This window comes from Raphanus sativus, chromosome 9 (genome assembly GCF_000801105.2).
Source record: "Raphanus sativus cultivar WK10039 chromosome 9, ASM80110v3, whole genome shotgun sequence".
Lineage (NCBI taxonomy): Eukaryota > Viridiplantae > Streptophyta > Magnoliopsida > Brassicales > Brassicaceae > Raphanus > Raphanus sativus.
In genome coordinates, this window is record NC_079519.1 from 28,137,427 (window position 1) to 28,149,543 (window position 12,117).

General features: G+C 33.4%; 1 protein-coding gene across 1 annotated transcript; it reads right to left on the reverse strand.

Annotated features, from left to right (window-relative positions):
• Positions 1-7,797: 7,797 nt before the first annotated feature.
• LOC108828472 (uncharacterized) lies at positions 7,798-11,210 on the reverse strand. Its single transcript, XM_018602180.2, has 7 exons — positions 10,825-11,210; positions 10,438-10,737; positions 10,224-10,349; positions 9,460-9,782; positions 8,821-9,343; positions 8,693-8,725; positions 7,798-8,620 (listed from the first exon to the last, which is right to left on the reverse strand). The coding sequence occupies exons 1-7, from the start codon at positions 10,979-10,981 to the stop codon at positions 8,103-8,105; spliced, it is 1,980 nt and encodes a 659-aa protein (XP_018457682.1). The 5' UTR covers positions 10,982-11,210; the 3' UTR covers positions 7,798-8,102.
• Positions 11,211-12,117: the final 907 nt, after the last annotated feature.

Genomic DNA, 12,117 nt, shown 5'->3' on the forward strand with positions numbered 1-12,117 from the left:
GCAAATGAATTTATATCCGTATGCAAATGCGGATCCACTCAGAGGTAAGTGGTTTCAATTGACACCACAAAAAAAATAAAATAAATAAAAGTTTTTAAGCTATAACATTAAAAATTTGTGGCAAATTTGGTTAAAGCTCTCTCAGTGAACCCACATATCTTTGGTTCCGCCACTATCCGATTCCGTATGGCCAGTGGAAATCAAACCCTTGACCGTTTTGAGACCGAAGATCTCTCAAGTAAACTATCACTAATAGTTTGCTCTTCCAAGAAATATGTAAGACATGTATATCTACTGTATCCATGGCGTTTTACACGAGTGAATGTGTGAATGTTTGTCTGATCGTCTCTCTGCAAGTTTACTTAAGTCTTTCGCCCGACGCGTTTTTGCCAAAGTTTTGCTTGTAGATTTTTGAGAGAAAAACAAAAGGGACGACTTTGAATATAAGCTTAGACGAAACTTTTGGATACAAGTGTTGTAGTGATTGATGTATAGTATATCTTAAGTCCACGACCACAAATATATTCAGATAACGGAAACGAGTTTAGTTTAAGAAGAACAAACCAATTTTGATAACAGCATTTTTAATTGCTTCACTGATAACTGATCGACCCAATGATTTTTTTTTTCGTTTTAAATGATACATATATTTCATCAATAAATCTTTTTAATTCTTCACCAAAGAAAACAAACATCTACGTTTTATGCTACAGAATGAATAACTTTTTCACATCTAGATATCTACTCCATCCGTTTTTAAAGTTACATATTCTAAAAAAAATATTGTTTCAAAAAGATCTATTTTTTACATTTTCAATGCATGTTTTATTATCTAATTGCAAATTTCAAAAAAAAATAATTACACTTATTGAATTTTTATTGACTTAAAATTATAGAAAAAGATAAACACAAAAAATTATGCAAATTTAATGTATTTTATTAAAATGTGTGAAAATCTAGAATATGTAACTTTAAAAAATAGAAGGAGTATATTATATTACTTTTTTTTTCTTCATAATAAGTGTCATTTTAGATTTGTACACACATATTAAGAAATCATTTAATTTTGTATATTTTGAATATAAAAACATCATTACCAATACACTTACTCATATTTTAACCAATAAAAAAAATAAACTGAAAATAAAATTAATAAATTCTGCATTGAAATGTTAAAACGATACTTATTTTGCAACGGAATTTTTTGTCTCAGACGATACTTTATATGAAATATGAAGGCAGTAGTATCTATAACTTTTTGTGTGGTTAGAATTGGATTAACATTTAAGCAATAAATCTATGGGATAGTGCTTAACTCAAATTAATTAGAAGGATATTTAATTTTCCAGGCATCTACTTAAACTAATAATTTTTTAGTCTAAAGTATATCTCTTCTAGTGATACCGGTTATCCCATTCAAAAGACGTATATAAGAATAAATATTTACAAAGTTAACTGATATAAATTGCTAGAATTAATAAAAGCTGTATGATATGGGCATATATGATGTATATAATAAGTTCAATGTTTCAACTTCTTCGTGAACTAAGTAGAAATTCATAACTTGTAAAGATTGTGACTTGGCAACAAACTAATGTAGACTTATTGGACATTCTAAACTTCAAAACGAAATGTCGATTAATCTAAGAAATATTTAATTAGTTTCTTTTTAGACGTTTACTGAGGGACTGTCTCCTTTATTTTTGTTATTAGTCTTTGAAAATGTTTTCGTGTCTACCAAGTAATTACATATATATATATATATATATATATATATATATATGTTGATTGATGAATTAAACCACACGTGATAGTTTGAAAGCTAATGCGTATATTACGATGTGTGCTCGACCCTAATTGATATCACAATTATTATTACAGAAAACTGAAACTGTATTATGACATCTCATACTAGAATCCGTGAATACTAATCTTGTAGCCAACGTTTTGGTTTTATTATGATGATACATATCTCATACTAGCCTAGAAGTCTAGAACCAATGAGTACGATGGTACTAATCTTTACGATTTACTTCTTGATCATATCGTTAATACTATAGGCTAGCAATACTAGAAAGTAGAAACTGATGAACAGAAAATATATGTCGTCGATTAATAGTCTAAAGTAATATGTTAAGATGTTGTCAAATTAATCGGATGTAAAAGTCAAGCTTGGTTCTAGTTGCTTGCTATAGAAATATTTTCAGACATGTCTAACCTCAATTTAATAAAACATGTTCTTTTCACGCTAAACCAAATTCAAAATGTTAAAATATAATTGTTAATGTAGCCACTAAAAAGTTCTTAAAGTTATGTGGATGAACAATCAAAGGTTTTTAATATACTCGTATTTAAGTTGCTTGCTATAGAAATATTTTCAGACATATCTAACCTCAATTTAATAAAACATGTTCTTTTCACGCTAAACCAAATTCAAAATGTTAAAATATAATTGTTAATGTAGCCACTAAAAAGTTCTTAAAGTTATGTGGATGAACAATCAAAGGTTTTTAATATACTCGTATTTAAGAGAAAATTGTGTATATAAATATATACAGACACACGCGCACAAACATTATATAAACAATCAAAGGAATTTCTGTTACTATATTCTGCAACTTTTATAATTCGTAGGAAAATAAATTGTCCCGAGAGTTAGTGAAGTATGCATCTGAACTCCAACGTTGTAATGAAGAAAAAAAGTTTACTGAAAGAAAATATTAGATTAATATACGAGACCTTAATATACTTACAACATTTCTCTTAATTGCAGATTATAAAATATAAGGGGAGTTAACCCACCTGCTTGACTTTTAGGTTTTCAAAATTTGACATATCATGTGCTTTTCGACGAGCTGTTAATTACAAGAATAGGTACCTTATTGATTAAAGCCAAACGTTTTTGGAATGATGGATCAACCTTAACCGTTGTTTGTTTAATTTATTATGTCGTCCCACAGAGAAAATAAATATATTAGAACTAGAGCAGTTAATGATTTCTTTTGTGTTAATGATTATATGTTTTGCAGAAAATAAAGGTTCCATTTACATAGGTACAGAAACTTACAAAAAATTTAGTCAAAGAAAATTTACCAAAATTAACGGTCACCAAGTCAGAAGTTTGTTTATAATATGTTTATAGACGATAAGTTATAGACTTAATAATAGTTATATAATTTATTTCTGGAACCAACAAAGCAAACAATATGCATATCAGCATATGTATCATCCAAACTTCTGGGCTTCTAGAAGAAAATTACGTGATGGAGGCCCAATAAAATGAGAGAAAAGGGGCCCACCATATATCTGGAAGTCAATGGGCCAACTACTTATATAACTTACAAAAGAGAATATATGCCAGCTTATTTGTTTTTATTAGAAATCCTTGAAAACTATTTATTTATTGTTGTTGCTTATTTCACATTTACAATTCTCTTTACCCTACCAACTTTCACTAACGAGGAAAAATGTATGATTATGTGGATTTAAGTCTACATGATGACATAAAGCTAGCATTTAGTAAAATAATTTCTTATCACAAACATATAACTTCTGACATCAAGAATATTGGCTTGATGCAAAAAGCAACAAAACTTTAAAATAACAAATGGAATAAAGTAAGAACGAAATGATTTGATGCCAGAAAAAAATAACGCTAGTCCACTCGATAGTACTAAGTACAGTTTCAGGGCCAACCAAATCAGCCGATAAAATTTATTAAAAAAATAAAAAATGGTTATGACAAATCATTTTTCCATTTTCTGTAAACATTTGGTTTAATGACTATTATTGAAAAAGAGTTACACTCCCTAGTTAAGGTCCAATAAATATTTTCAGCCATAATGGAAAAGGAAGATAATTCGGCCCGTGACATCCCGGCCTAGACCATTTCGATCCAAGTCGAATTAGGTCATGACCGAAATGCTCATTAAAACACAGTGTATAAAGAGAGGAGGAAGGAGATGAAATTGGAGATCTTCAACACGCTTAGAGACATTAACTATCTATCTACTTTATTTACTTCTGTCGTGTTTCGTTTTATTCCAAGAGCCTCAAACTCTTCTGCAGACTCTTTGGAAAAACAAGTATTATGGGTCTTGAGCCCACTTTAAATTTTATCTAATGAAAATCAGAATTTGAACAAAAAAAAAGAGGAGGAAGAGGAAAAAAGCAGCATCCGGAATTAAGCACATAACACCGATGGCTAGAACTAGGATTTATCTTTACTGGTCATTGTTTCTAACCAAAGCATTTACCTTTTCTACCCTTTTTTACATCGATGTTGGACCTAATTTTGATCGACAGTTCATGACTGGACCGCTGTAAAAGTAGGCTTGGATATGAAACAGGAACTCCGGCCTAATACAAAGAGGAAGACGAGTTCAAACATGACGAGGCATAAATCCTGAAGATCTAGGATATCTTTGAGAAGATCTCGAGACTACGCATTTATAAAAAGAGGAGAAAGAGAAGTAAACAAACACGTGAAACCCTGGAGAGACCTAGCCACACACATCGACCTTAAAGTTCTAGGTAGTTTATTTCGTAGTTAATCTCAATTGTATTTCGATCTCATTTTCTCTTATTGTATTCATCCATATTTAATCAATAAAAGTATATTTTCGTCAACCGAAATCTAATTACATCATTATGCTTTAAAGATATTGTTGTCCACATCTTTTTCCTAGTTTTTACATTCAAACATTACCATATGCTTAATTTTGATTTTAGAATCCACGATCGAGAACTCTTATAACTCTTCAGATCAATAATTAAAACGTCTTCTTAAAAACCCACAGATCATATTTTTACTCTCTTAAACATTCGATCAAACACTGATTAAACAACTATCAAATTATAAAGCGGTTATAAAGATTTCAGTGATCACTTTTCCGCCTTGCGTATGTGAAGCAGGGGCGGACCTACATGGGGAGGTGTGGGTTCAACTGCACCACAAAAAGTAATAAAATCTGTGATTTGTAAGCTAAAACATTAATGAAACATAGCACAGTTGGTCAGAAACCCTAATGTTGAACCCACAAACCCCGGTTCGAACCTCCCCTAGCGCACCTTTGAACCCAGTGAAGTTTTTTGCTGGGACCGCCACTGATGTGAAGTCATGTTTTGTTGTCATTTTATCTTTGGCTTCGAAAGATTATGTTTACCTTGTCGGGTTGTGGCTCTGAAATGGTCTTGTGTCAAACGTTTAAAAGTGACAAAAAAAACCTGTTTCTTAAAAAAAGTTTCAATATGTTCTATTTGATTGAATCAATATTTCAGTTGGGAATTATTTTCTCAATTGTAAATAGAGTACAAATTGCATTGTAGTCTCTGGTGTACTACTTGATAAGGAATTTTCTGTTTGTACTACTTTTTTCTTTTGCTTAACCTACTACTTTGATATGATGCTTTAAGAAAAAGTTGGTAAAACTGATTTTCTATTTGCTAAACTCATAGATTAATTTCCTCGGTTTTTCTGTGAAATCTTAAAATATTATTCAACTAAATAACCAGTAAATAAAACATAATTTCAAAAGTATGTTAAAACACGTAAGAAACACGAACTCTCCGATCGTGATCGGTGTGACACCACATACATAAAGTTCGAACTAGAACCGACTTCGTGATGGCTTTCCAAAATTAAATATATTATCTTAGGTTAAAATACTTGTTTATACACAACCCATTAGTTACACATGTGTAGTGTATACCTTCTCAACAAATAAACAAAAACTTATTCTATCTTTTTGAAAGGATGTTTAAACTAATTCTCCAAAAAGTATGTTTAAGCTAAAAACAGTTTAACGGTACAAGACTATGACTTATGAGCCATACAGTGTTTTACAAGCTAGGAACATAAGATAGAGGAGGTTCCTAAGAAGAAGAAGGTGAAGATTACATACAATCTGACCGTTGGACATGAGTCTTATATGTAGTCTTCCACAATCACGACTCCCGCAACCGCTACGACGATATGCAAATAATATAGGATGTCTTGGAAGCTACTTCTGTGGACAAAATCTTTTAGGCGCCTAAAAATTTGGAAACAAGCACAAGTTTGAATAGTGACGCGTTCTCTGCGTTCGGTGAAAACGTAAAAGCAGATATTATATGACTTAAATTATTTTAATTCTCTTTTTTATTTTTAGTTTAACCTATATAATACTTCAAATTCATGAGAATCTTATGAGTACGCGTCTTCTGATTTGTGACCAAAAGTGTGTTGTTGGTGGAGACTAAAAAGAACGATTCCAAATTTAGGAGTTGACGAAATTTTCAAAGCTAATAGTCTAAATGTGATATGATAACTAGAAGCAGACCAAACTCTAACAACCATCTAGTACCGTGACAAAAATGAAACATCTTATTTTCTGTTCAACACGTTAAAGGGACGTATTTCAAAATACTACCCCTCTTTTCCAATTTTTTTTCTTAAAAATATTAAAAAATATTTTAATGTTTTAATTATTTATGCAATTTTGAAGTAAACAATTTCCACCGATTCTAAACAAATAATCCTTCTGTTTCATAAAGATTCATGTTCTAAAAAAAATTGTTTCAAAAATATATATATTCATATTTTCAATGTATTTTTAACTAATAATGAAAAATTTTGTGTTTCAAAAACATTTTTTGCATTTTTTGAAATTTTATTGGTTTAAAAATATAGAAAATATAAAATTACAAAAAACTATACATTAATAACTAAGTTTTATTGTATTTTCTTGATAAGTGTGAAAAATAATAGAACACAGATCTTTCTGAAATAGAGAGAGTAGCAATTAACAATGTAACTTTCTTCCATAAGTATTCTTTTAAAATTTGCTTATATTAACCAATAAAATGTGCATTGAGAAAAATATGGGCATTGAAATGTCTTATAAACTCTTCTTTAAAATATAATTAACAATGTAATTACAATCTTTTTGGTAATCACAAAAGTGCTGAAATACATCTTACAAACTGGAACTCCTCTCTGTGCCAAGAAGCTGGTGTAAACGCAAAGTTTGTGGTCGTGGAAAACTATGGTTTTATGTTTTAAGCAATTTATATGACTGATATATCAGCTAAAATTGTTGTATATGTAGTATATTTATAACTAGTTAATTAAGAAATGCAGCTGCGAAAACAATAAATTAATAATATTAACACTATATAAATTATAAAATGTTAAAAATTATATTATTATAATAAATATAAAATTATATTCATAAAATCGTAGTATTATTTTTAAAAAATTATTTATGTGTTATATATATATTAGTATTTATATTATTTCAGTTTGAACAATTAATTAACCATTCTTGTTTTTATATTTATACAAATTTTTGATAAATTTTTTTTATATAGTCTCCTACAACTGCAAAACCAATTTTTAATTTGGAACAATGTAAAATAGTTTATAGTCTTTTCGTGATTGTTGTAAATGCTAAGAATCACTATTGCCGTTGGCAGATGGGGCGGCAAAATCAGTCAAACCGTTGTATATGACAAAAACACCACGTTAAATAGTTTGTTGCAAAAAAACACTTCCAACACATTCATGCACTCCATCAGCCGTGAAACATGAAATACTACATCAAATATTCATACCTCCTATTATTGTGTCTTCCAGTCTTTCCTTACTGCAAAGCCATCTCTAACCTCAAAATTTATCCACACTTTCCAAAGCCTCATCAACGTAACATACAAAAAGCTTCAGCTCAGCCAAATCTTTATTTGAAATTTAACATCGCCAACCATGTGCGCACAAATACACGTATCAAGGTTTAAAAATCTCCACCTCAGCAATAACGGTAGTGCGTAGATACTAATATAGAAAGATAATAAAGTTGGGATTTATATCATTTAACCTCGTAGAATTAATAATCTTTAAACACAACAGACCTTAAAAGAACTGTGTGGCTACAGCTACAAATGAAAAAAAATTGTTACAACATTGAAGGCAATACATATATAAACTATATATATAGTCTTCTGCACCTCCTAAACTGTGCAAATAGAGAACTTACCTTAGACAGTGACAACATTCATATTTACAGACGACTCCTAACACGTGATTTTGTCCCCTTTTAGTACCAGACCGGCCTTATGTGTATCTATCAACCGATTCCTGGAAACCTCCGAGCTTTGTGAGGATAGGTGGAAGACTTTTGGAGTGTTCTCGCTGGTGGTGGAGGCGGTGGCATCATCATACGGGAATGATTCTTGAACTTGTTTGAAGATGAATGTTTTCTATCTAACTCTACTGCGGTTGATGGTGATGATGAGCTTGGGAATGACCCTTTCTTGTTCTCCATCTCCATCGTTGATAGTTTCAGTCTCTTTGAGGGCTTAGGAAGATGATGACGATCATGATACTTATGCACTGCTGCTGAATCTTTCCTCACGTGGTTGCTCTTCTTGCTGCTTGAGATAAGATGTAAGGAGGATGATTCAGTTGTTACGTGCCTTTCGAGAGGTGTTTCTATTAGTTTGGATTTTCGAGCTTTCATTGACTTTTGAGAAAGCTTCGTTGGCCACCTGAGGATTCCATTTGGGTTGTTGTTATGGTTTCCGGATTGGACTGCAAAGTCACAGAGTGTTTGAGCAGCTGCTAGTAGCTGAGGACAGGATCGAGCTGCACAGAACATAGCATCAATCATAAGACTAGGTGATGAGAGATTGAGTAATAGCATTTGTGAAAACATACCACCGTCTTGAACATCTCGTGAGCCCTCTGCTTCTGCATTTGATTAGAGACAAATTCATATCATTAGTTAAGAGAATAAAAGGGTGAAAATTCAGAAAAAAAAGGGAACACGAAAGGCAGATTCGTACCTATAGGAACACATGCAGCTTTTTGAAAGGTAGACACAGATGCTTCTGTGCACTGGCACGAAGTGGTGTTAGCCAAAATTGCCTGAGAGGTCTTAGTTCCAGCTACGGTTAGCTTCTGTACTGGAAGGACTAAGTCTTGGTTGAAAGTGAGTGACTCCAGATTTGCGAATTGATTGGTTTTACTCTCGTGAGAGCTCGTTGTAGTCTCGGCTATTCTTAGCCATCGTCCTTGACAAAGCGTTTTGCCGGTAAGAAGCTTTGCAGCTTCCGAGTTGGTTCTAGAGCTCGCATTATACGCCTGTGACCAGGGGAAATGTGGCAATCCGCCACGATGAGGTAGTTGTTTAGCTGAACGCTGCTGGTCCGATACGTTCTTAGAGTTCTGAGAAGGTTTTGAAGTATCTTGGAGCAGAGAGTCTAAATCTTTCGGCGGCGGAAGGCCTAATCTTTTCAATACGTCGCCAGACTGGCATAATGGAAAATTAAGTGGTGTGGAAGGAATCTCAGGATTGAAACAATGATCCTGAAAACACACAAAGAGTAGTTAACTTTTCAGTTGAACCAATAGAAGCATCTAAGGCATGTTATACTCGTATTACAGGTCATATATGAAATTTCAAGTATTGAATTAAAACACACCTTGGAAGATGGGGATAGATCTCCATCAAGAGCATTTACTTTAACGCTGTTTTCTCCATTTACTGTGGCAGAGATAGAGCTAGGCGACTCCAGAGATCTGTCTAATTCAGCAGAGCTTTGTGACTGAACATGCCTTCTAGTTGGAAGAACAGACCAAACATTTCTGACTACACTCAGCAAAGTGTCATTAGTATTCTCCAGTTTCTTCATTTTATCTTTGGCCAAAGAAGGACACTCATAAGAGCCTTCAAGAAGCTTGTTCAGTGACAAATCTTCAACAAGTTTGGTAACATCATTTATTTCAGGCTTCAACCCATAGGCACCTGCAGGAAAGGCAGATTATGAGGTAGACAGAACACTAGAAAAAGATCAAAACCACAAGCAGATTATGAGGATATACTGACAATACTTTGTTATATCAACAAGGTAGAGTTTAAATGAAAACAATAGTGAAAACACAGGTTCTTTGACTCTCACATTGTCCCTTTGGTACACACATAGATGCAAAGAATATGTCAGCCAATGAAACCTTTTAAGTTTGATGTTAGGGGTACTAAGAGAAAAGAGACTCAAAACCACCACATAACCGAGGGAACCTCTAAAGCTACAACAAAACAGTTTCACTCCAAAGTACAGATGGTGCAACCTATAGAACTGAAAGCATACAAGAACTAGCCAAAGTAAATGAACCAAGTAGAGGACAATTAAATCCGCAGCACACTATTGTTGGATAGCACAGAACTAGTTCAGATGCTGTCACATACCGAAGAAAGCATTCTCGCCAGTGGATGTATTGAGGGTTGAAAAAGTTCTAGTGGGAACTTTTGGGTTCCTCTTATCACTTCGCTTGCCATTACAGCTGCTTCTTTGCTTCACTGCTAAGGGTTTATCTACACATCATTAAACCAAAAAAAAAAAAAAAGTAACCAAATTAATATGAATCATCTCCAATCAAATTTCAAAGAACATATTACATACCTGAGAGAGTAGATCCTTGTCCACATAACTCCTTGGTGTCATTATCTCTCACAGTATCATCTAAAAGAATCAGTCTAGACCTTTTGGAAGTAAGGTTACTACTACTACTCCTCGAAAGCTTTCCTCTTTTCCTAGAAGACTCAGCACTCTCAGGACTGGCGATCGGTAGATAACCGTTCTGAGGCTCGGAAGAAGTTTCAACTCTGAGTTTCGTAAGCCTATCATGTACAAATTCGTGTGAGTGCATTAGCTTCCGCCATAGAGACGGATCTGAAACCCCACTGCTACTACTCCCTCCTCCTGAGAAGATTTAGAAAAAGAAAAAAAGTTAGCAAATTTAAACCAAATCTCTGATTGGATCTATAAATAAAAAGGTCAGACCTTTACCTTTCTTACTAACTGAAGCACTGCAACGCTCAATCTCGACACGAGTCTTCTCACAGTTGTTGTTGTTGTCTGCTGTTTTATTCGACGAAACCCTAACTCCGCCACAACCTTCGGATCCCATAAGCTTAGCCTGCAACGAAACCTCCAGAACGTACATCACCACGGTGAGGAGACGACGACATCGCAGCCGTGTAGGCTGCGAGACGAAGAAGAAGACATAGCTAAAGCTTCGATCGAGGTCGAGAGGAAGCTGATTCGTGTGGAGAATCGGAAGCTAAGAGAGTGAGATTGAAATTTAGGGATTTGACGATTTGGGGGAAGAAGAAGGCAATGGTGGTGCGGCTGCGTGGTTGATTTTTTTTTCTAGGGCAAAAGCAAAAAATGAAAGGGGATTAAAGATGAGTATTTATAGTTTTTGGAAAATTAATTTTGTCATCTGTGGATATGCTGTATGTTCCGGTGTGGTCGTCCTTACGGGTAGGCATGACGTGTTGGCTACATTATTGCTGTAGAGAGTTATTGACAACCGTTCGATACAGACTGGTGACGAGGATTTTGTGATCTAACGGCTTTAGAGAGTTATGTAAGCTTAGGCACGTAAATGTTTTGGTGAGTTTCTGAAATGTTCCCATGGAGTATTCAGGTGTTGGCTTGGGCACGTTTATTTGACGGAATTACCCCTTATCTGAATTCGAACGCCGTTAGATTGTCTAGTGTCCGTTAAATGTTTTTATTTTTATTATTATTTGATTAACTATATTCATTTTTATTTTTATCAACACTAAATTCACTGGAATAAGCGGTGTGGGACAAACGGTATAACTGCGGTGCGAGTCTAAGAGTTATAAAAAGTATAGATATACAGAATATAGAGAGATTTTTGTTACTGTTAATTGCGGTGCGGTGCAGATTGTAACATTCGAAATCTAAAAATCGTAACACCAATATATGTGACAAATGCAAACAAATATAGTGTAATCCTAAAACCATCAACAACCCTCTGAAACTTCTCTCTCTAAAGTTTCTCCAATATCTATCTAGAAAAGTTTTCTTCTTTGAGAATAATCACTGGTGGCCGGTGAGCGATTTCACCACCAATCCCATCCTTTTTTTCCTTTTGTTATCTTGTATCATATTACATCCATCTTCACTTGGCTACTCTTGTTTTCTGATTAACAGATTTATATTTCTATAGAAGATTTTTTTGTTATGTTACTTTTTTGTTTTAAATTCGTCTTCTTTATTCTAAATTATTGATTATTCTGTTTGCCTTTGGAGGGTTCTAATTTTTTT

What these genes read in the sequence shown, in the direction of transcription:
- LOC108828472 (XM_018602180.2), bottom strand. Translation starts at nt 10,981, where the DNA reads ATGTACGTTCTGGAGGTTTCGTTGCAGGCTAAGCTTATGGGATCCGAA. An exon ending in ATCTATCCCCATCTTCCAAG is followed by an intron (nt 9,344 to 9,459) that starts GTGTGTTTTAAT and finishes GTGTGTTTTCAG; the next exon opens with GATCATTGTTTCAATCCTGA. An exon ending in AGCTGCATGTGTTCCTATAG is followed by an intron (nt 8,726 to 8,820) that starts GTACGAATCTGC and finishes AATCAAATGCAG; the next exon opens with AAGCAGAGGGCTCACGAGAT.